At 33.6% G+C, this 24,168-nt stretch overlaps 1 protein-coding gene across 2 annotated transcripts in view; it reads left to right on the plus strand.

The window, feature by feature from the left end:
• The window catches only part of LOC145263223 (organic cation transporter protein-like), a 133,256-nt gene that overhangs the window by 16,644 nt on the left and 92,444 nt on the right, over positions 1–24,168 (plus strand). For both annotated transcript variants that reach the window (XM_080120307.1, XM_080120308.1), the window contains exons 2-4: positions 1,739–1,970; positions 4,553–4,656; positions 9,717–9,871. In XM_080120307.1, the coding sequence (XP_079976433.1) occupies positions 1,739–1,970; positions 4,553–4,656; positions 9,717–9,871 (491 nt within the window). The remainder of the gene's footprint in view (positions 1–1,738; positions 1,971–4,552; positions 4,657–9,716; positions 9,872–24,168) is intronic.

Raw genomic sequence — 24,168 nt, forward strand, 5'->3', positions numbered from 1 at the left:
AGCATGTGGACCCGATCTCATCCCAGATGTGCTATTAAAAAAGTGCTCAGCTGAAGTAGCTCCAGTTCTCCCCAAACTCTACAACAAATGCATTAATGAATCTTGCTTTCCGGGCTGTTGGAAAACTGCTTCTGTGGTATCAGTATTCAGGAATTCTGGCGAAAGAACTTACCCATTCAATTTTCGCCCCATTAGCCTCCTCCCACTTTTCGCCAAAATATTTGAGACCATAATTAACCATGCTCTAGTCCGGCACCTTACAGATGCTAAACTTATGACTGACTAACAATATGGATTTAGACAAGCCCGTTCCACAGCAGACATCCTAACTGTAATCTTTGAACGTATATACCATTCACTGGACAAAGCTGGGGAGGGCAGAGCGGTAGCTCTAGATATACCTAAGGCTTTTGACAGGGTATGGCATGAGGGTCTCCTCAGGACAATTAGATCATACAGTATCACTGGAAGAATAATTAACATAAATCCTTCTTAGATAAGAGAAAAATCCAGGTTGTCCTCGACGGTCGTACATCTAAACAATATGATATAAATGCGGGAATGCCCCAAGGGTCTATCCTTGGACCTCTATTGCTCCTTATATTAATAAATGATCTCTCCGACAAAACTGCCTCTGAGATGGGTATATATGCTGATGACACGACACTCTATAACTGGCACGACAGGAAAACAAATGAACACATATCTAAAGAAATGGCAGAAACACTAGAGGATGACCCCCAATCTGTAGTAGAATAGAGACAAAAATGGATGGTCACATTCAATGCCGCCAAAACTAAACTTGTTTCCTACAATAATTATAAGAAACCTTCTCTACCACCAATAGCAATGCCCAACGACTCTTTATCTGAGAGTACATCTTTAAAACTCCTTGGCCTAACGTTCACAGGAAACATGAGTTGGAAAAATTACATTGAAAGCATGCCAGGGCCACTGCGAAGAAGGTAGGCTCTCTCTATCGTGCTAGAAAACTACTAACACCCGAAAGTATCCTGTACCTTTATAAGGCCACCATTCGCCCATGTATGGAGTATTGCTGTCATATTTGGGATGGTTCATCTGATACTAGTCTCTCGCTCCTAGATAAGGTTCAAAGAAGAGTCGCTAATCCGATAGGTCCTGAACTGGCATTTAAGCTTCAGCCTCTGTCCTATCGACGAAATGTTGCATCCCTCTGCCTGTTCTACAAGTATTTTAATGAAGAATGCTCTGACGAACTGCAAGCACTTGTGCCCCCTCAACGTAAATACCCTCGACAAACCCGACAAGCAGCTAAATCCCACCCCTACACATTAGAGATCTCTAGATGTAAGAGAGCTTTCTACTCCAGTAGTTTCTTCTCCAGAACCGCTAGACTTTGGAATTCCATTCCAGGTCCCTGCTTCCCCAACTGTACTGACATGCAGAAGTTCAAGTGTAACGTTCAAGAAAGTTAAAAGAATTTCCATTTGTACAAGTAAAATCTAAGGAAATCCCGTAATTGGAAGATGGTCCATAATAATCCAAAGGCAGAAATCCATGGAATAATTCACAAAAATGTGTACAAGGAAAAAATAATATTAATAAAAGAAAAATAAGATGTGCTTTTCACTTTACTTCCGAGACATAACTATAAATAAAAAAGATCTGGGAAGAGAAAGGAGAAAAAAAATGATAAAGTTAAATACATATGCTTTTCGTACTTTGTGCTTGTATAGAGTTTGCTGTTTTTTTGCAGATGCGCCGTTCCTGATTTGAGCAATGATTCCTATTCAAGTCAACCAGCAGGAATTAATGAATCTATTCCGTTCGAGAAGGATCAAAATGGACATATTGTATATTCACATTGTCAGGTTTTTAAACTCGACAATTCAAGTGCCTACGTTGGGAATGGCAGTCAACATGAAAAAGTCAGCTGTCGACGATGGGTTTACGACCAATCCCAAAGGAAAACGTCTGCAGTCACAGAGGTAAGATGATTTCAGGAAAATCTAAATTCTGTCTCCTCCCATCACATATGCTGGTTTCTAAAAAGGAATTGGGTTGTAATGACGCCGTGTATATAACTAGAAACACTATCCCATTACAAACGTAAATAAAACAAAACGGGTTTTTCAAATTACCTTCGTCTAGGAATAACTTTTATTATTATTATTTTGAAGCCCCAAACAATTTATTGGTATTTCTTATCATTGGTTTATGAATATCCTTTTTAAATAAATCTATTCATGGGCAAATGTAGTTTCAAGCAAAAAATAATAGTAACATAAATCAGATAAATATTGAATTTAATTAACATTATCAAAAACATGTGTTTTATTGTTGTCTATATATTTATAGATGCACTTTTATGTGTCCCATAGTATATACACTCTGATGACCGTAGATTTTGTAATCAAACAAGAACTTGTTAAATCAACACAGTTTTATTTATTTTACAGTGAAATATGAAAAGAGGGTTGTGTCGGTATGGAGATGTGGTTGGTTGGTCGGCTGACGGAAACTGTATCAGCGCTTCTCTCTCTCTCTCTCTCTCTCTCTCTCTTTCTCTCTCTCTCTCTCTCTCTCTTCTATATGACTGTTTTTGTTTTGACTTATATTTACATTTAAAATTTCGTCGATTGGAATTACTGTTCACTTATTTTGACGTTTTTCTTCTATTCTATTCTATTCTACGATTTTTGTGCTTTTAGCAACACCAAGTAAGAATTAAATATTGTCTCTCATTGTTTCATAATCTCGATTCTTCGATTTGAATATAGGGCTGACGTCATCACCAGCGATCCGATTTGCATCTGGGTTTGCCTGGATCCAATATTGCGTGTATGAAATATATCCGATATTTTTCCGGCGTTCTCCGTCACCTATACAACAAGCGGTCTTCTCGTTTTGACACGAATAAGAATACTGGATAATCCCACAAGCTTCAGTTGCTTTATAAAACCCATTTAACATTTGATTGGTTCGTTTTTACCACACATGGTTATAAATAGAATCGTCCAAATTTAGGAGGGAATACCCTCACCAGCAATGAGGATGAGTCTCCTTGCTGCTTAGGCGGCTTGGTAGAGTACTCGTCAAGGATCCATTCTTGACACTCAGCCCGACAGGTGAAGGGCCGGGAACCGGCCAAGTACCTGTCGGGCTGAGCTACGTTTGGGTATCACTCAGGAGGTCCACCCTCACACATGTTGTCACCCGGCGTTCGGGTGGGGCAAGTTTATTGTTGCCTTAGACGCCCTGACCGGGGAATGCCGACGAGGATGCCTAGGCAATTTTTGTAATAGCAAGAGTGTCCTTCCTTTAGTAGGGCTTGCCTCATTTCTATCTTTCGACCTTGTGTCACACTTTGCTGCGGTGGACAGCAAACAAATATATACGCTCACATAATGCCAATAATATTGGAACAATTCTCGTAACAAACTCCAAACGTATCTACAGGATATAAAGACTACATCATTTCAATATTTGCTGTCGCACTTGCGTCTTTATCACTATACACATTTTCCATTTTTGTCTAAAAATAATAGATCCAATGTGAATTCAGCGTCTAATGCAGCTGACATCAATAAATTTAGCATACACAAATACCTCGATATACGAATTAAATTAGTTTCCGTGACCATCGACGTATCTTGAAACAATCGTATCTCAAAATAATTACTCTCATTTGAATTTAAAAAGAAAAACAGAATTACTCCTTTCCAAATTATGTTATGTTAATAAAAGCTAAGAAAATAAAGGAAAACACAAGAATCATAAATTACCGATTCCAATACAATTACCGATTCCGATTCTTTATAAAACTCTAAATATTTAAATATAAAGTGATTTTTCCCGATACCATAAAAACACATGTTAAATGTGTAGATATTGTCTAAAACGTAAAAAACACACTTGTGGGTGATTACCTATAAATTTTAGTTTGAACTCCAATCTCTGGTCCCCCCTCGCCAATCTTTCACGAAAAACACCCGTCTAGCTGAATCCACTGTGAAAAATTTCCCCCACTCTATATCTGTGCCTAAATCAAAACGCGGATTCCATGAACAAAGCTTCTTTCTTAGAACTGCACGCCTGTGGAACTCTGTTCCGTCTGCCTGCTTCCCACCGGACTACAACTTGGATGTCTTCAAGTCCAATGTTAACAAATTCCTAATGAACCGCCCCCTTAATTAAACACTTCATCAAATCTCCACACTAACGTAATGTGCTTGCAATAACCCTTATCCCTGAGTGGCTTCCGGGCCTTGATAAGTGGTGATCACTGTGTAAAAAAAAAAAAAAAAAAAAACTAGAAGTTTAAAATTAATAAATATTTATTATTTCATCATTGATTAATGAAATTTTGCTTTAAACAATATCAAATAAAAAAAGACAATTAAAAGAATCGTTTTTGGCATCGGAATATAGGCACAAATTTTTCCGATTCCGATACCCCAAAACGTTCCGATTTTTCCGATTCCTGATTCCGATTATAATACCATAATAAATACCAATACATGATCACATAAATACCAATCAAAACACTTTTTTTTATATTTATTTTCAGATGAATTTCGTCTGTGACCGAAAACCCCTTATTTCAGTAATGAATATGCTTTATATGGTCGGTGTATTTTTGGGGTCATTTCTCTTTGGCACCCTGTCTGACAAGTAAGTAAAACGCATCTCGATTATAACCAGTTTTTTCTACTTTTTTTTTAATGATGTCAATTTAAAATTAAAGAATTACTTTAACTTGGCTCATCCTACAGCGAACCAAACGGGGTTTGCCAGACGTGGTTTTTAAACGGGCATTTTTTTTTAATACAGAAATTCCGGGTTTATTCTCTACTTTGAAATTCCAAGTTTCGGAAGTGTGGCACACTTTTCGGTCGCAGGTGCACAACATCACACGCTCGTGCATCTTTGTTGTTACCCAGGTTTCGTCAATGTTCGAGCTGTCAAACTCTGTCCCCTGTTTGTTGACCCGAACCACGTGGACGCCGGTTTGGTTTTAAAGAGTTTCTTTAACAGAACAAATAGATAGAAATCAAACACATGTCTACGAGAGCGGGAAATAGGGAGTGAAAGAGGTGTTTCGAAGGAATGAATAGAACCATTTACAGGTCGACATTTGGCATCCTGTGCTCACAGGCATCGCCTCACTCCCTGCATTTTTGTTGGCACCGGCTCACCCTGCGTCTGTTCTCGTTGATATCGGCAATTTGCGAGAACTAGAACTGTTCTCTGGCGAGAGCTAAGTTATTTCTTTCCCATCTATGAGCTATTTTCTGTTGCACCTCCTTGGCAATCTACTACATTCATATATAGCTATTGAAACAACACGTGGATAGTAGAGCCTTAGGTGCAAGTCATGAGTAGGGCTATGACAACAGCATATGTTTTTCCTTGTTTTGATTCTCAGGTATATATCCATTGATATCTTATATGTTTTATGTAGAATGATGTGATCCTTGGTTGGTTAATTTTGTCTGACCGTGTCATCTTCAAAAATTGTAAACACTAATTTCTTTCTTCACAAATCCTAAACATTAATTTTCCAACTCCCTAAACACATAAAATTAACTTCTCGACATCCACAACCTTAAATATACATTTGACTTATTTCAACACTTCTAAGACCAAGTTGTTCCCTTCTAAAATACTAATATCTCTTTGTCTAAATCCCTATGTATTAATTTCATATACTTGCGGAGAGTGATCTATAGATGTTAGGTTTATTAAAAGTTTAAAATAAAAAATATTTATTTTTGTTATTAATAGTAGCATTGGAAGAAAAATACAAAAGATAATTAAAGGAATCGTTTTAGGTCATTGGAAAATAAGTACGACATTTTTTCCGATTCCGATACCAATTCTGATATTCAAAAATATTCTGATTCTTCCGATTCCCAATTCCGATTAATCGTCCCAACATAACTTTTCATAAATGAAATTCTAGCAAAATTTGTAAAATAATGCCATACTTAAGTCATATAAATGTGTCTTCTAAAATCCTCAACACTAATTTGTTTTCTTCCAAAATCCTAAACACTGATTTGTCTTCTTCCCCTAAACACTAATCTGTTTTCTTACAAAATTCTAAACTCCGACCTTTTTATTCAACTGTTTTTATAATTTAGATTTTGTTTTCAAAATTCTGGGAGCTAACGTGTCTTCTTTAAAATATCAAGCAGTTTTAATCTAAGGATTTATTTCTTTATTTCTAAAATCTTTCTACAGTAATTTGTCATCTTCAGAAATTGTAAACACTAATTTCTTTCTTCACAAATCCTAAACACATAAAACTAACTTCTCGACATCCACAACCTTAAGTACACATTTGACTTATTTCAACACTTCTAAGACCAACTTGTTTCCTTCTAAAATACTAATATCTCTTTGTCTAAATCCCTATGTATTAATTTCATTATTCCCAAAACGATGAGCACTAAGTTTCACTTTTCAAATTTAAAAACACTAATTTGTCTTCTTCCAAATTTTGAAGCACTAATTGGTTTTCTTCAAAATTCATAAACACTAGGTTTATTCCAAAATGCTAAACACTTATTTGTTTTCTTCCAAAATATTAAACACTTATTTATTTTCTTCCAAAATATTAAACACTTATTTATTTTCTTCCAAAATCCTAAACATTAATTTGTTTTCTTCCAAAATGTTTAACACCAATTTGTGTTCCAAATTCCTAAACGCTAATTTAGCTTCTTCCAAATTCTTAAACATCGTTTGTTTCCTTCCAAAATCCTACACACTAATTTGTTTTTTTCCAAAATCCTAAACGCTAATTTGTTTTCTTCTAAAATCCTAAACGCTAATTTTCCTTCTTAAATACTAAACACTAATTTGTTTTCTTCCAAAATCCTACACACTAAATTGTTTTCTTCCAAAATCCTAAACACTAATTTGTTTTCTTCTAAAATCCTAAACACTAATTTGTTTTCTTCTAAAATCCTAAACACTAATTTGTTTTCTTCTAAAATCCTAAACACTAATTTGTTTTCTTCTAAAATCCTAAACACTAATTTGTTTTCTTCTAAAATCCTAAACACTAATTTGTTTTCTTCCAAAATCCTAAACACTAATTTGTTTTCTTCCAAAATCCTAAGCACTAATTTGTTTTCTTCCAAAATCCTACACACTAATTTGTTTTCTTCCAAAATGCTAAACGCTCATTTGTTTTCTTACAAAATACTAAACACTCATTTGTTTCCTTACAAAATGCTAAACGCTCATTTGTTTTCTTACAAAATCCTAAACGCTAATTTTTCTTCTAAAATACTAATCACTAATTTGTTTTCTTCCAAAATCCTACACACTAATTTGTTTTCTTCCAAAATCCTAAACACTAATTTGTTTTCTTCTAAAATCCTAAACACTAATTTGTTTTCTTCTAAAATCCTAAACACTAATTTGTTTTCTTCTAAAATCCTAAACACTAATTTGTTTTCTTCTAAAATCCTAAACACTAATTTGTTTTCTTCCAAAATCCTAAGCACTAATTTGTTTTCTTCCAAAATCCTAAGCACTAATTTGTTTTCTTCCAAAATCCTACACACTAATTTGTTTTCTTCCAAAATGCTAAACGCTCATTTGTTTTCTTCCAAAATCCTAAACACTAATTTGTTTTCTTCCAAAATCCTAAGCACTAATTTGTTTTCTTCCAAAATGCTAAACGCTCATTTGTTTTCTTACAAAATCCTAAACACTAATTTGTTTTCTTCCAAAATCCTAAGCACTAATTTGTTTTCTTACAAAATCCTAAACACTAATTTGTTTTCTTCCAAAATCCTAAGCACTAATTTGTTTTCTTCCAAAATCCTAAACGCTCATTTGTTTTCTTCCAAAATGCTAAACACTCATTTGTTTTCTTACAAAATACTAAACACTAATTTGTTTTCTTCCAAAATCCTAAACACTAATTTGTTTTCTTCCAAAATCCTAAACACTAATTTGTTTTCTTCCAAAATCCTAAGCACTAATTTGTTTTCTTCCAAAATCCTACACACTAATTTGTTTTCTTCCAAAATGCTAAACGCTCATTTGTTTTCTTCCAAAATCCTAAACACTAACTTGTTTTCTTCCAAAATCCTAAGCACTAATTTCTTTTCTTACAAAATACTAAACACTCATTTGTTTTCTTCCAAAATCCTAAACACTCATTTGTTTTCTTCTAAAATCCTAAACACTAATTTGTTTTCTTCCAAAATCCTAAGCACTAATTTGTTTTCTTCCAAAATCCTAAACACTAATTTGTTTTCTTCCAAAATCCTAAACACTAATTTGTTTTCTTCCAAAATCCTAAGCACTAATTTGTTTTCTTCCAAAATCCTACACACTAATTTGTTTTCTTCCAAAATGCTAAACGCTCATTTGTTTTCTTCCAAAATCCTAAACACTAATTTGTTTTCTTCCAAAATCCTAAGCACTAATTTGTTTTCTTACAAAATACTAAACACTCATTTGTTTTCTTCCAAAATCCTAAACACTCATTTGTTTTCTTCTAAAATCCTAAACACTAATTTGTTTTCTTCCAAAATCCTAAGCACTAATTTGTTTTCTTCCAAAATCCTAAACACTAATTTGTTTTCTTCCAAAATGCTAAACGCTCATTTGTTTTCTTACAAAATACTAAACACTAATTTGTTTTCTTCCAAAATCCTAAACACTAATTTGTTTTCTTCCAAAATCCTAAGCACTAATTTGTTTTCTTCCAAAATCCTACACACTAATTTGTTTTCTTCCAAAATGCTAAACGCTCATTTGTTTTCTTCCAAAATCCTAAACACTCATTTGTTTTCTTCCAAAATCCTAAACACTAATTTGTTTTCTTACAAAATGCTAAACACTCATTTGTTTTCTTACAAAATGCTAAACACTCATTTGTTTTCTTCCAAAATCCTAAACACTCATTTGTTTTCTTCCAAAATCCTAAACACTAATTTGTTTTCTTTCAAAATCCTAAACACTAATTTGTTTTCTTACAAAATGCTAAACACTCATTTGTTTTCTTACAAAATGCTAAACACTCATTTGTTTTCTTCCAAAATCCTAAACACTCATTTGTTTTCTTCCAAAATCCTAAACACTAATTTGTTTTCTTTCAAAATCCTAAACACTAATTTGTTTTCTTACAAAATACTAAACACTCATTTGTTTTCTTCCAAAATCCTAAACACTCATTTGTTTTCTTCTAAAATCCTAAACACTCATTTGTTTTCTTACAAAATCCTAAACACTAATTTGTTTTCTTACAAAATGCTAAACACTCATTTGTTTTCTTACAAAATGCTAAACACTCATTTGTTTTCTTCCAAAATCCTAAACACTCATTTGTTTTCTTCCAAAATCCTAAACACTAATTTGTTTTCTTTCAAAATCCTAAACACTAATTTGTTTTCTTACAAAATGCTAAACACTAATTTGTTTTCTTACAAAATGCTAAACACTCATTTGTTTTCTTACAAAATGCTAAACACTCATTTGTTTTCTTTCAAAATCCTAAACACTCATTTGTTTTCTTCCAAAATCCTAAACACTAATTTGTTTTCTTACAAAATGCTAAACACTCATTTGTTTTCTTACAAAATGCTAAACACTCATTTGTTTTCTTACAAAATCCTAAACGCTCATTTGTTTCCTTACAAAATGTTAAACATTAATTTGTAATTTTCCAAATCCTAAACTAAATCATTCATATCATCTTGTTGCAGGAAGGGGCGCAAATTAACGCTGTACGTATGCATTGTTCTATATCTGTCTTCCGCTTTACCTTTGTATGTCGTCAATGAACCCATTAGTTTGGGTTTCCTTCGAATTGTAACGGGATCGGCAGTAAACGGAATCTTCATGAGTACATTTATCCTCGGTAAGTTTGTTTTATTACTTATCTTAAATTTCTTGCTACGATTTCTCCAGTTCGATCAAACAAAAAAAAAAAACTAATTTACGATAATTGTTTCCTCTTTTTCACTCCTGGTTCCTGTTGAACATTTGAAAATTAAACATGTTCAAGCAGACCAGAAAATTAAACATGTTCAAGCAGACCAGAAGGCGATTCTTAAAATGAAAAAAAAGGAGCAGCTTTGATGTTATCTAAAAAGAAGATGATAAAGACACGAAAGGGACGATATTTTGCTTATCACCGTCGTCCCATCTGCGGAACAGAAACCTGAAGTAAAAAAAAAGAGCAGATAGTCTTAATTATAAGTCTCAAAATAATTGTATTTATATGTGAAACAAGGAAAAAATTATTCATAGTAACAACAAATTTACTAACTTATTAATAGGGCTATGACAACAGCATATTCTTTTCATTGTTTTGACTCTCGAGTATAACCTGCAGATCAAAAGTTTAAGATCACTTAAAGATCTTTAAAAACAAATATTTTTTAAGGTTACTAATACTACAATCTAAAACAAAACGGTAGTAGTATTGGTAACCTTAAGTCGGAAGAGTTTAAAATCTATCCTTATAAAAAAAAATTTTTTTAAGATTTTTAAGTGGTCTTAAATTTTTTTTATCAGCAGTGTATATTCGAAACAGTTAGACACAGCTAATCAACCGAGAACCCCCTCACTCTATATAAAAACAAATAAGATATAAACGGATACACACAAAACAATAAAAGGAATATGCTGTTGTCCTAGCCCTACGTATTACGTATCTTATATATCCTATATGCATGTATAGTAGCGTTATTTTTTAGAGAATGTAAAATACTTATACACATACACTCAAACACACACACACACACACATATATATATATATATATATATATATATATATATATATGTGTGTGTGTGTGTGTGTGTTTTGTGTGCTTTAAACCGATCTGTTACGCTTACCATTTGAAAAGGGAATTTTTCGGAAATTAATAATGGAATTTGTCGCAGACATAACAAGTAAGACATTTTACCAATACAACTGAATAAATATATGTATTTGTAAATCGCCACTTGTTCTCATCTTCTTTTACCAACAACGACTATATTTCATTCCTCGCATTGTGACAGCCTTCTAAATCTCTACTACATACCTATCCCACACAATGCTTCAAGCAAACTATATATCAACAATATATATATATATATATATATATATATATATATATATATACTTCAGAATAAAATTATCTAACAATCAACTGGTATGGAAACCTGTGATTATAATTCTATAAGTACTTTTACTATGTAATTTGGATGTGAAGTTTAATATCCTTTTCATTAACTCCCCTTACTCTATGACATTTATTACTTAAACAACTTTTAATTATTTCCATGTCTCACTGACTTTAGCAAATAAGGTGTAAACCATTATAACTATTTGCTAATATTTTCTCCTCTGAAGAGATGGTAGACATCGAAATCCTATAGGATAAGGAGTTATAATATTTCAAATGTATTCTTTGTCTTACATAGAATAATTAAAATCTTTGGATTTGAAATTCAAACATTTCACGTCATGAATTTTTAAATTCATTGAATGACCAAAATTTGATGTATATATATATATATATATATATATATATATATATAAACAAAAATATATAGGTATTAATAGTTTCTCGCATGCGTTCTAATATATAAGTAAAATTATGTAGACATCAGAAAAAGCGCTAGGTGGATCGCTCTACTTTTCGACGTTAGGCCTTTCTGGCGATACGATTAAAGCTGAGCACTACGTATTGAGCACTTTTGAACAATATATTGATTTTAAGTTCAATGCATTTGAACGTAATACATTGAAGACACCCTTCTGTATGATGAGGCAATAGTATTCTGCATCTAGTCTGGTGCACTACAACATCTGATGTTGTTAAACAGTTCGAAGCTCGAGTTGTCTCCCCGGATGTAGGCATGGGTAAGGAGAACTAGGTTTGCCCAGGATTACCTCTCGGCGTTGCAAAGTCCAAGGGAAAAGCGGGCAAATACGGTCGAAGTCAGCGCAGCTGCAGGAGTTTTTTTATTACATTTTCACCCCAAACAAGGCACATTGCCACTTTGATGTAGGGGGGGAGGGCTACTATCAGGGACATAGGGGTACTAAGTGGGGAGTTGGGAAGCGTGTCAGTACTGTTGCAATTTAAAAACATCTTTCATCTAGCAATTAATGATATAGATATAAAATTATTTTATGTAATGTACGTTTTGTTGCAGTTTTAAAACATCTTTCATCTAACAATTAATGATATAGATATAAAAAAAATTTTATGTAATGTACGTTTTGTTGCAATTTTAAAACATTATCTTTCATCTAGCAATTAATGATATAGATATAAAATAATTTTGTGTAATGTACGTTTTGTTGCAATTTTAAAACATCTTTCATCTAGCAATTAATGATATAGATATAAAAAAAAAATTATGTAATGTACGTTTTGTTGCAATTTTAAAACATTATCTTTCATCTAGCAATTAATGATATAGATATAAAATTATTTTATGTAATGTACGTTTTGTTGCAATTTTAAAACATTATCTTTCATCTAGCAATTAATGATATAGATATAAAAAAAATATGTAATGTACGTTTTGTTGCAATTTTAAAACATTATCTTTCATCTAGCAATTAATGATATAGATATAAAATTTTCAATGATTTTGTTAAAGTGAAACAGAATGTACATTACATAAAATAAATCTAAGGTAATTTTTTTATTCAATTTAAATTAAATTTTTATACCTTATTTTGTAAAATTTATAAAAGTGCACTTTGAAAATAAATAAATTTCAAATTGAATCTTGTACCTTTATTTTTAAAGCCTTTTTTAGTAAAAATATTTTGTTTAACAATTTTCATGCCTTGGATGAAATGCTTTTCTAACTTATATATATATATATATATATATATATATATATATATATATATATGTGTATACATATAAATTGTTGGAGACGCCCCATGGGATTAATGGACTCTCATGATTAATGGACGATCTCATGACGTCACTTCCTCTGGTGACGCCACTTCTAGTATCGAGTACCGGTCCCTGGCAGTCGGAGATTGTCACACAGCCAAGTAGGTCGTGTGCAAACGCCCTATAGTTGGGGAATGGTATTGCTCAACCTGCTTTTGCCTGTAATATATGTGAATACCTGTTTGTTTCTAAGAGTCCTGTATTCCTTTCGTTTTTATTACCATTTAACACCATAATAACTGGCGACGTTGGATTCGACTTTCACACCGGTTAACTCCACAAAATTGGAAAAGAATGAAATGAATTTGACTTTAATAGAATGCAGACTTACAAGCTAAGAATTCGGTTTGCAATTATGTTATAATAACAAAATCATAAAAACCAAAAACAAAGAAAACGGACACATGGCAAAGTTATCGACCTAATTGTAAGTTAATCTTTTTGTTTCCATATTTAAATTGAAAATAACTGTACTTAACACATTTTTGTTAAGGCCGTAAAAATTAATTTGGTTACTTATTGAAAGAAGAAAAAAAAAGAGAAATAGTTAACCCGATTTCACTGCGAGAACAATTTCTAATGGTAACTTGTCTACGGTTTATTCTTATGCAAATTTAGACCTTTTTCAAATGAAGTGAAACCTTTTTTGCCTTTGTTTTTTTCTGCTAACTTTATGCAATATTTTAACGGGAGAGAAATGTTTGCCCCCCTTTTCGTTTTACTTGGACTAAAGGAAATACTTTTTTTCATTGAGTGGAATTTTCTGAAATATTCTATTTCTAACTGTCGGTCCTAAAGGGAAATACTTTGTTTTTCTTTCGCGTGGCGACAACTCCCCCATACACACTAAAAAAAAAAGCCATTTTGGTTAAATTCCAGACAATTCCACACTTATTTTTATTCTTTTACAACTGTATAGTATCACAGTATATATTTTTTGTTTTCGATTCGCAAGTAAAAATTTTTTTTTTTTTTTTGCTCAACACACACCTCCAAATACCCGGGCAACGCCGGGCACCCATGCTAGTATGTAAAATTTCAAATGCTGAGACCAAAAATTGGCTGAATAATTTGCTAGATGTTTAATATCATATTTTTTACTTTGACCCTTTCGCAGCAAAATATTTGCCCAAAAAAACGATTAAAAAAGCTTACCTTAAAATTCCAAATGTTTAGACCAAAAATTGGCTGAGTAATTTTATAGAGACCGCAGAGGTTAAAATATTTGTAACTCTGACCCCAAATTTGACCCCTTAACATTTATTGTTTTGGCCTCAAATCAAGTTAAAAAGTTTGATCCATATCCAAGTAACCTACATCTAAAATTTCAAGTGTTTAGACACAAAATTGGCGGAGGAGTTTGGTTGAGTTTTCAAAGGTCAAATCGTTGAACTTTGACCGCTCAGCAGCGAAATTTCTGGTAGACAACGGATTAAAAAGATTTTTCCAAATCTCAATATCCTTTATGTAAAATCTCGAGTCTGTAGACTAAAAATTGACGGAGTAGTTTGGTAGGGAAATGTACACACAGACACACACGCTCATTTTCAATATCATAGATATATTAGCAGTTTATCCCTACGTTGTCTTATGTTCTGTTCATAAGCTGCCCTGCATTTGAATACACTTTATATAAGATTTCAAATGTTTAGACCAAAAATTGTCTGAATAATTTCGTAGAGACCGCAGAGATAAATATTTTTATTACTTGGACCCCAATTTTAACCCCTTAACATTAATTATTTTGGTCTCAAATCAAAATAAAAAAAGTTTTACCCATGTCCAAATTACCTACATCTTAAATTTCAAGTGTTTAGACCCAACATTCGCGGAAGAATTTGGTAGAATCTGCAAAAGTCAACTCTTTTAACTTTTATTCTTTTGCAGCCAAATTTTTTCCAAAAACTGATTAAAATGCTTGATGCATGTCTGAAAACCCGTTATGTAAAAATTTTAAATGTTTAGACACAAAATTGGCTGAGTAATTTGCTAGACAACGCAAAGGTCAAATCTTTGAACTTTGATCTCTTGGAAGCTCAAATTTTCGACCCAAACCAAACCGATTCAAAAGCTTGCCCTATCTCTTAATATGCTTTATGTAAAATTTCAAATGTTTAGACAAAAATTTGCTGAGTAATTTAGTAGAGGCTGCAGTGGTCAAATTTTTTAAAACTTTGATCCCAATTTTGACCCCTTAACATTTATTATTTTGGGCTCAAATCAAATTAAAAAATGTAATTAATGTCCAAGTACCCTACATCTAGAATTTCAAGTGCTTAGACACAAGATTAACGGAGGAGTTTGGTAGAGTATGTACGAGCGACTGCTTTTTAAAAGAAAAGTTGGCACTTCTGCATAACAGTGACATGAGACGAATGTGTGCATTTTAGTTTCAAGAATCACCGACAGATGTCAATTGTCAGCCAAAGAACAGGGGTCGATAACTGTTCCTTTTCTAAAAGTCCGTGCAATCTAAAATTATATTTTTATACATTTTTATACAAAAAAAAAAAAAAAACGACCGACGTACACGAGTGCTACCCCACTAGCGAAATACGCATCGGCTCCTATATTGAACGTAGTTCGACTGAGTTATTATTTTTACAAGGAAAGAGTTATTGCTTGTGTGACCTAGTTTTTTTTTTATTTATTTATTTTGGCTTGAAATTTGCGCATGATTTTTGTTAAAACGAGTATTTATTTTATTTCATTGTCTACAGTACTGCGTCATCATTATCCTCAAATTCCTGGAATAATTCTTGCATTATAAGGTTATAGATCTTCTTTGGTTGGAATAAAGAATTCCTGTGTGTTGTGAATATATCTATACCATTATGCCCCCCCCCCGACAAAAGGAGGGTGGACCCGTAAATTCACCCTTGTCCATTCGTCCGTTCGTCTGTCCACGCCTTTCTCAATACATGGGTTGGGCGGGAAATGCTGAACTTAGTCATTTTTATGTCCAAGTAACCTATATCTAAAATTTTAAATATTTAGACCCAAAATTGACGGAGGAGTTTGGTAGAGTTCTCAAAGGTCGAATCGTTGAACTTTGACGCGTTGAAAGCCAAATTTCTGGCCGAAAACTGATTAAAAAGATTTCCCCAAATCTCAATACCCCTTTTGTCAAATCTCGAGTCTGTAGACTTAAAATTTCTTATTTGAGAAGGAAACCCGAGAATTAATAAAACACTAATCAACGTTCCGTCTGTTTTTTGTTATCATTAATAATATTTATTTTGAATATTTTATAATAAACTAAAAGTGTTTCAGGAGATCTGTAGATGGTCGATATAAATGTTCATTAACACTTTAATCAAATGTTTTTTCTTCAAGAAACGTAAAAATTGAAAGGGTGCCAATAATTTCGGCTTTAACTGTAAATGTTTATTTTATTACATTGTTTACAGTATTACGTCATCATTATCCTCAAATTCTTGGAATAATTCTTGCATTATAAGGTTATAGATCTTCTTTGGTTGGAATAAAGAAATTACTGTGTGTTGTGAACCCATCTTTACCATTATGTTCCCCTCCCCTCCCCGACAAAAGGAGGGTGGACCCGTAAATTCACCTTTGTCCATTCGTCCGTTCGTCTGTCCGCACTTTTCTCAATAAATAGGGGGGGCAATGGTGAACTTAGTAATTTTTTTAAGCCTCGTTCACTGTGCATTCACGGGGGACCATGCATGCTTCACTTGTTGAGATGAAGATTGCTTGAGACAAGGCATGAAGCCACTTGATGTAAGCAGCTAAAAAATACTACATCAAGATAAAAAAAAATAACCAATGATAAATGTTATCTGGGTAGATTCCAACTCAGAAAACAGCAATTTTTCATCCTTTGTCAGAGATATTGCTTATGGAACATGAGGACTAAAGGACAAAATAAGAGAAGCGAGAGTAACGCGGTTGCCAAAAGTAAACACAAGATACACTTTCTACTCTCCACTGTTAGGTGAATAGATTCTGACTCATTAAATAGCAATTCTCCCCCCTTTGTCAGGGACATCATTCATGGAATAATATAATTATCTAGGTGAACAGAATGTGAGAATGGATGTAACACTTAAGCAATAAATTAAAAATATAAATAAATTAGAAGGCTACCCGGCGTTGCCTAGCATTGCCCGGCCGTAAAAAAACACTTAAATAAGATAAAATAAATGCATATTAGATACGTTTGAAGCCAAAACAACGCATTATTACAAAATAAACAAATTGTTATTTAATAAACTTTAAATAACAATTTAATTGATAATATATTTAATTTTATTTATTTGGAATTATCATTTCCAACAGGGACTTTTTTTAAGTTGTAGAGTTATCTCCCCCTACAAACTTCGAAACATAAGAAAAAAACTCTTTACCAAATCAAATAATTTGGTAATCTCAACAAGTTTCTAAATAATAAAAAAAATAATTCCATGTAGACAGAAAAATGTGTTGTTTTTTTAAATATTCAAACAAAAAAAATACTTACGAATAAACTGAAAAAAAATTATTTTGTTTGTTTTTAATAATCTTTAAACGGCTATACAGAAACTTTGACCGCTTCAAATTCAAACTTCAGCCAAACTTGTAGAAACAAAAAATGCCCCCACTCAAAAAAAGCAAATCGAAAAAGCCCTCATACCTAAAAAAAGCTAATCGAAAATTTTCTTCTTTACGAAAATAAAAAAAGCCAGTTAAAAAAGTGCCTTTACAAAAAATTTATATCTATCTATATATCTATAAAAGTGAAAGTGTCTGTCTGTCTGTCTGTCTGTCTGCCTGTCTGTGTCTGTCTGTGTACATGTTCCTACACAATAACTCTGTCAATTTTAAGTGTGCAGACGCGAAATTTGATATACATGGTATGGAGATTTACGAAAATCTTATATAAATCCGTTTTCGGTCAGAAATTTGACTGTTAAGGGGGTCAAAGTTCAAGGATTCGACCTTTGAGAACTCTACCAAACTCCTCCCACAATTTTGGCTCTACACACTTAAAATTTTAGATATAGATCCCTTGGACATGGATCCAACTAAATAAATTGATTGAAGCCCAAAACAATAATTGTTAAGGGGTTATAATAGGGATTAAAGTTTTAAAAAATTTGACCTCTGCGGTCTCTACTAAATTACTCAGACAATTTCTGGTCTAAACATTTGAAATTTTACATAAAGGGTATTCAGAGATAGGGCAAGCTTTTTCATCGGTTTGGGTCGAAAATTTGAGCAACCAATATATAAATCTCTGTATGTTCGCATGTCTACCTAAAACTTTCGACAGATGATCAGAAGATCAATATCGTTTTGAAGCTCGACCCTTCAGATGACAAATACCGAAAAATTGGCTAAAAACATTGATTTCTTCACCCTCAACTGGACACTTTTCTACAGGTCGCTTTTTTCGCTGATATTTTCGAAAGTCATCCCCTCTTTCCGATTTTCTAGTCTTAATTTAAACCTACGTCACTTCCGGTTTGGCGGTAGTCGTAACAGCAAAGACGTCATGTTTTTTCCTGTTCTTTTCTTCATTAGCGGTTCGGGTTCGAGCCTGCCTTCCTACTACCACTTTTTTTTTTTTTTTTTTGCTCAACACACACCTCCAAACACTCGGGAAACGCCGGACACCCCTGCTAGTATATATATATATATATATATATATATATATATATATATATATATAATTGGCCATCTGACTGTTGAGACACTGGCATTCTGCACCTAGTTTGGTTTACTACACCATCTGCAGCGTCTGCTACTATATTCTTTATATATACATTTATATACTTTATTTATATACTAGCGGTTCAACCCAGTTTTGCTCGGGCCCTATGTACTGTTTATAACTTTATTGCATATATATATATATATATATATATATATATATATATATATATATATATATATATTAAAAGTTTGACTCATGTCCAGGTAATCGACATCTAAAATTTGAAGTGTTTCGACCCCAAATTGGGGGAGGAGTTTGGTAGAGTCTGCAACGGTCAACTCTTTCAACTTTGACCTCTTGGTAGCCAAATCTTCACCCCAAAACTTATTAAAAAGCTTGCTGCGTGTCTGAATACTCTTTATGTAAAATTTCAAATGTTTAGACCCAATATTGGCCGAATAGTTTGCTAGAGATCGCAAAGGTAAAATCTTTTGAACTTTGACCCCTTGACAGCCAAATTTTCGGCCAGAAAACGATTAAAACGCTTACACTATGTGTGAATACACTTTATTAACATTCCAAACGCTTAGACCAAAAAATTAGCTGAGTAATTGTGTAGAGACCGCAGAGTTCAAATTTTTAAAAACTTTGACCTCAATTGTGACCCCTTATATTTATTGTTTTGAGTTCAAATCAAATTAAGAAGTTTGATACATGTCCAAGTAACCTACATCTAAAATTTTTCATCTGTTCGGGCTTAAAATTGGCGGAGGAGTTTTGTAGAGTTTTCAATGGTCAAATCATTGAACTTTGACCCTTTGACAGCCAAGTTTCTTGCCGAAACCCGATTAAAAAGATATTCCATAATCTCAATATTCCTTATGTCAAATCTCCAGCCCGTAGACTGAAAATTGACAGAGTAGTTTTGAAATGTACACTGAGAAACACACACAGGGAAATGTACACACACAGACACGCACAGACAGACACTTTCACTTTTTAGATATATATACTTAGTACACACACAAACACACACACATACACACCTATATATATATTATACATTATATATATATATATATATATATATATATATATATATATATATATATACATATATACATATATATATATATACATATATATATGTGTATATATATATATATATATATATATATATATATATATATATATATATATATACTAGCAAAAGTACCCGTCGTTGACTGGGTTCAAAAACAGCCTACAGAAAATGGACTCTGATTTATGAAAGTATTATAGCTTATAAAAAGGAAGGGTTGTAAAGGGATAGCTTCGAATTTGGGTGTATCAAAACCAAAGCAAAATATGATGAAAGTAAATATAAAATAGATAAACCCCATAATTTATTATACCATACTTGTTCACACTGGAAAACTTATCACAATATTCTGTGGATTTATATTAAAAAACCTTGTTAAACTTTGTGACGTATTTCCATTCTATGGAGGTCAGGTGCGAACGAATACCCCATCATTTTATTATACCATATTTCTTCAAACTGAAATATAATTATCAAAGTATACTTACGCAGAGAGATATGAAAAGTCTTTATTAAAGTTTGTGCCTATTTCCATTCTATGGAGGCCAGGCGCGAACACACACCCACCAATTTTATTATACCATCCCTATTTAAGTTAAAACATACTTAGCAAAGTATTCTTATGTACATCTATATCAAAAACACTTGTAAACGTTTTTTTTTTAATTTTTGAATTTTTTATTTCCATACTTTGTGGACCAGGCGCGACGTAGACCCCACAATTTTAATGAATCACCGTTCTGCTAGATCAAACATACCCATTCCTGTGTCTCGATACATCTTCTATCATTATATGTAATCAGTTTTTTTTTAAATAGTCAACCATATAGGAGCCTATTCGTGATCAGACACACACACACATTCAGCTTTATATATATATATATATATATATACACTTTATATTTTGTATTATTCTTTATGGAAATATTGCTACGATGTGCAGATCGTTTCAATCATAATAGATCTCATCAGGCAAGAAAAATTCAAAATTCAAAAATTAGAAATGGTTGAAGACCATTTTCAATTTTAGAGGAGATATACTTTGCCATGACTGGCGCGGAGCGAGATTAAGGATTTTATGGATTTAAAATTAATTAGAAAGAGTAATTAAAAATATATAAATTTGCTTTACATTTTATGGTATGTGTCGGAAAGTGTATCTTTTTAAAGAAAGTATATGGCTATATATAATTTATTAAATAGAATGAATTAATAATTCCCGTAATTTGCTTTTCTTGTTTTACAGTGTTATATAAAAAAGAAAAATTTAATTTCCAATAAAATTAAATTTGTTTCGCATCCTATTGTATATATCGAATGAAGTATCGAAACGACTATATTATGTCATCGATGAAATGTCTAGAAGTGTAAGCCATGTTTAGTTTCAGAACAGTTTCCGACAGTTCGTTGTTCTAAACAAGTCCTGAGAGGTGACTGGTTTGCAGTAGACAGAACAGTTTCCGATGGTTCGTTATTCTAAACAAGTCTTGAGAGGTGACTGGTGTGCAGTAGACAGAACAGTTTCCGATGGTTCGTTGTTACACACAAGTCCTGAAAGGTGACTGGTGTGCAGTAGACAGAACAGTTTCCGATGGTTCGTTGTTCTAAACAAGTCTTGAGAGGTGACTGGTGTGCAGTAGACAGAACAGTTTCCGATGGTTCGTTGTTCTAAACAAGTCTTGAGAGGTGACTGGTTTGCAGTAGACAGAACAGTTTCCGATGGTTCGTTATTCTAAACAAGTCTTGAGAGGTGACTGGTGTGCAGTAGACAGAACAGTTTCCGATGGTTCGTTGTTACACACAAGTCCTGAGAGGTGACTGGTGTGCAGTAGACAGAACAGTTTCCGATGGTTCGTTGTTCTAAACAAGTCTTGAGAGGTGACTGGTGTGCAGTAGACAGAACAGTTTCCGATGGTTCGTTGTTCTAAACAAGTCTTGAGAGGTGACTGGTGTGTAGTAGACAGAACAGTTTCCGATGGTTCGTTGTTCTAAACAAGTCTTGAGAGGTGACTGGTGTGCAGTAGACAGAACAGTTTCCGATGGTTCGTTGTTCTAAACAAGTCTTGAGAGGTGACTGGTGTGCAGTAGACAGAACAGTTTCCGATGGTTCGTTGTTCTAAACAAGTCTTGAGAGGTGACTGGTGTGCAGTAGACAGAACAGTTTCCGATGGTTCGTTGTTCTAAACAAGTCTTGAGAGGTGACTGGTGTGCAGTAGACAGAACAGTTTCCGATGGTTCGTTGTTCTAAACAAGTCTTGAGAGGTGACTGGTGTGTAGTAGACAGAACAGTTTCCGATGGTTCGTTGTTCTAAACAAGTCTTGAGAGGTGACTGGTGTGCAGTAGACAGAACAGTTTCCGATGGTTCGTTGTTCTAAACAAGTCTTGAGAGGTGACTGGTGTGCAGTAGACAGAACAGTTTCCGATGGTTCGTTGTTCTAAACAAGTCTTGAGAGGTGACTGGTGTGCAGTAGACAGAACAGTTTCCGATGGTTCGTTGTTCTAAACAAGTCTTGAGAGGTGACTGGTGTGCAGTAGACAGAACAGTTTCCGATGGTTCGTTGTTCTAAACAAGTCTTGAGAGGTGACTGGTGTGCAATAGACAGAACAGTTTCCGATGGTTCGTTGTTACACACAAGTCCTGAGAGGTGACTGGTTTGCAGTAGACAGTTCCACAGGGCAAAATATTCTTACCGTGTCGAGACGGAAAAAAAAAACATGCGAAATTGCTACAGAAAAGGTTTCATATTTATGGAGCAATTCTGGTTTCTGATTGGTTGGTAGCAGAACGTGAATTAATTCGATTCGTCAGTTCCTAGCAGCATCGTTTATAAATTGAATCGCCCGACTGTGTGGAGACAGGGTAGTACAAGTCAAGGATTCGTCACTTGACACTCAGCCCAACAGGTGAGGGGCCGGGAACCGGCCCAGCACCTGTTGGACTGAGGTACGCCGCCTGGGTAATACCTAGGAGGTCCACCCTCCCAGGCCTTGCCACCGGTCTTTCCGGTTGGGCAAGTTTATTGCTTGCTGTCTGAGGCGCCCCGACCGGGGAATGCCGACGGGGTTACTCATGCAATTTTTTAAATTGCAGGAGTTCCTCTCCTTTAGGGGAGCCTGCGAGATTCTACCTTTCCGGCCTTGTGTCACATAATGCTAATGTGGGCAGCATTTAAATATATGCCCCATTATATTTCAGTATGATGGGATGTGTCTCCTAGCGGCTTCGGCTGCAGGGAGACAGGGTAGAAGTACTAGTCAAGGATTCGTCACTTGACACTCAGCCCGACAGGTGAGGGGCCGGGAACCAGACCAGCACATGTCGGACTGAGTTACACTGTCTGGGTAGTACCTAGGAGGTCCACCCTCTCAGGCCTTGCCACTGGGCTTTCCGGTGGTGTAAGTTTATCGCTTACTGCCTGAGGTGCCCCTACCGGGGAATGCCGACGGGATTACTCAGGCAATTTTTTCAATTTCAGGAGTACCCCTTCTTTAGGGGAGCCTGCTGGATCCCCACTTTCCGGCCTTGTGCCACATTTTGCCGAGGTGGACGGCAAATAAATAACTACCCTATTATATTTCCCAAATATTGTAACATCCCCCCCTATTTTTTTATAATGGGGAAGTTCCTTGTGTTCGTTCTGCTCAAAAAAATATATTTTATATTCAATTATACATAACAAAAATTAGAAATTATTTGGATCTAAGAATTTTAGCATGTAAAAAGCGCCATTTTTAATTGTGTTAAAATGTCAAAACAGATATATGTGTACAGAGAAGAGAAATAAAAGAAATGGAAGGTATTTCAACCTTAAAAAGGGGTGGGTATGTGAAAAAGAAGCCATTTCTTAAATTTGATTATGCAGTTTTGTAAAAAAAAAGAAAAGAAAAACGCATACATATAAATAAATATACATAAAAATAAACATACTGTTTAAAGCGTTTTTGTTTTGTTTTGCTTTTTTTTTTTTTGTTAATTAAAACAATGCAAAAATAGGACATTTTTGAAAAATAAGAAAGAAAACTAATGTGCACACAAAAATAAAAGTCAATTAAAATAAGCATGCAAAAAGTATTTTGTCGAAAAGGAAAATTACAAAGAGGTTTTTTAAAAAAGTGACTTTTTTTGTTTTATTTCGGCAAAAGTATTAGTTACGCATTAGTAGGTTAAAGTGTTAATACAAATAAAATGAATACTGTTTAACGTCTTGTCTAGGACTATTTTTTTATATATAGAAATTTATATATCTGCAGGGCCGTGAAAAAAAGAGAGAAAAAAATTATTCAGTCGAATCCCCCAACAAGTTTTGAGAAAAACGCTTTAACTTTATTCTTGTTGCGGGTTTTGTGAATACACCAGCGATATTTTGTTCTGATGATATGTAATTCAAAATAATGGATTCCTTTTTCACCTTGTTTTTCATGAAATGGTATTTTATATCTATATGCTTAGATCTTTAGTCGATTATTGTGTTCTGTGCTAAGACTATACTGGCTTGATTATC

Source organism: Euprymna scolopes, chromosome 38 (assembly GCF_053919585.1).
Source record: "Euprymna scolopes isolate OS-2025 chromosome 38, ASM5391958v1, whole genome shotgun sequence".
In the NCBI taxonomy this organism is placed as follows: Eukaryota; Metazoa; Mollusca; class Cephalopoda; order Sepiida; family Sepiolidae; genus Euprymna; species Euprymna scolopes.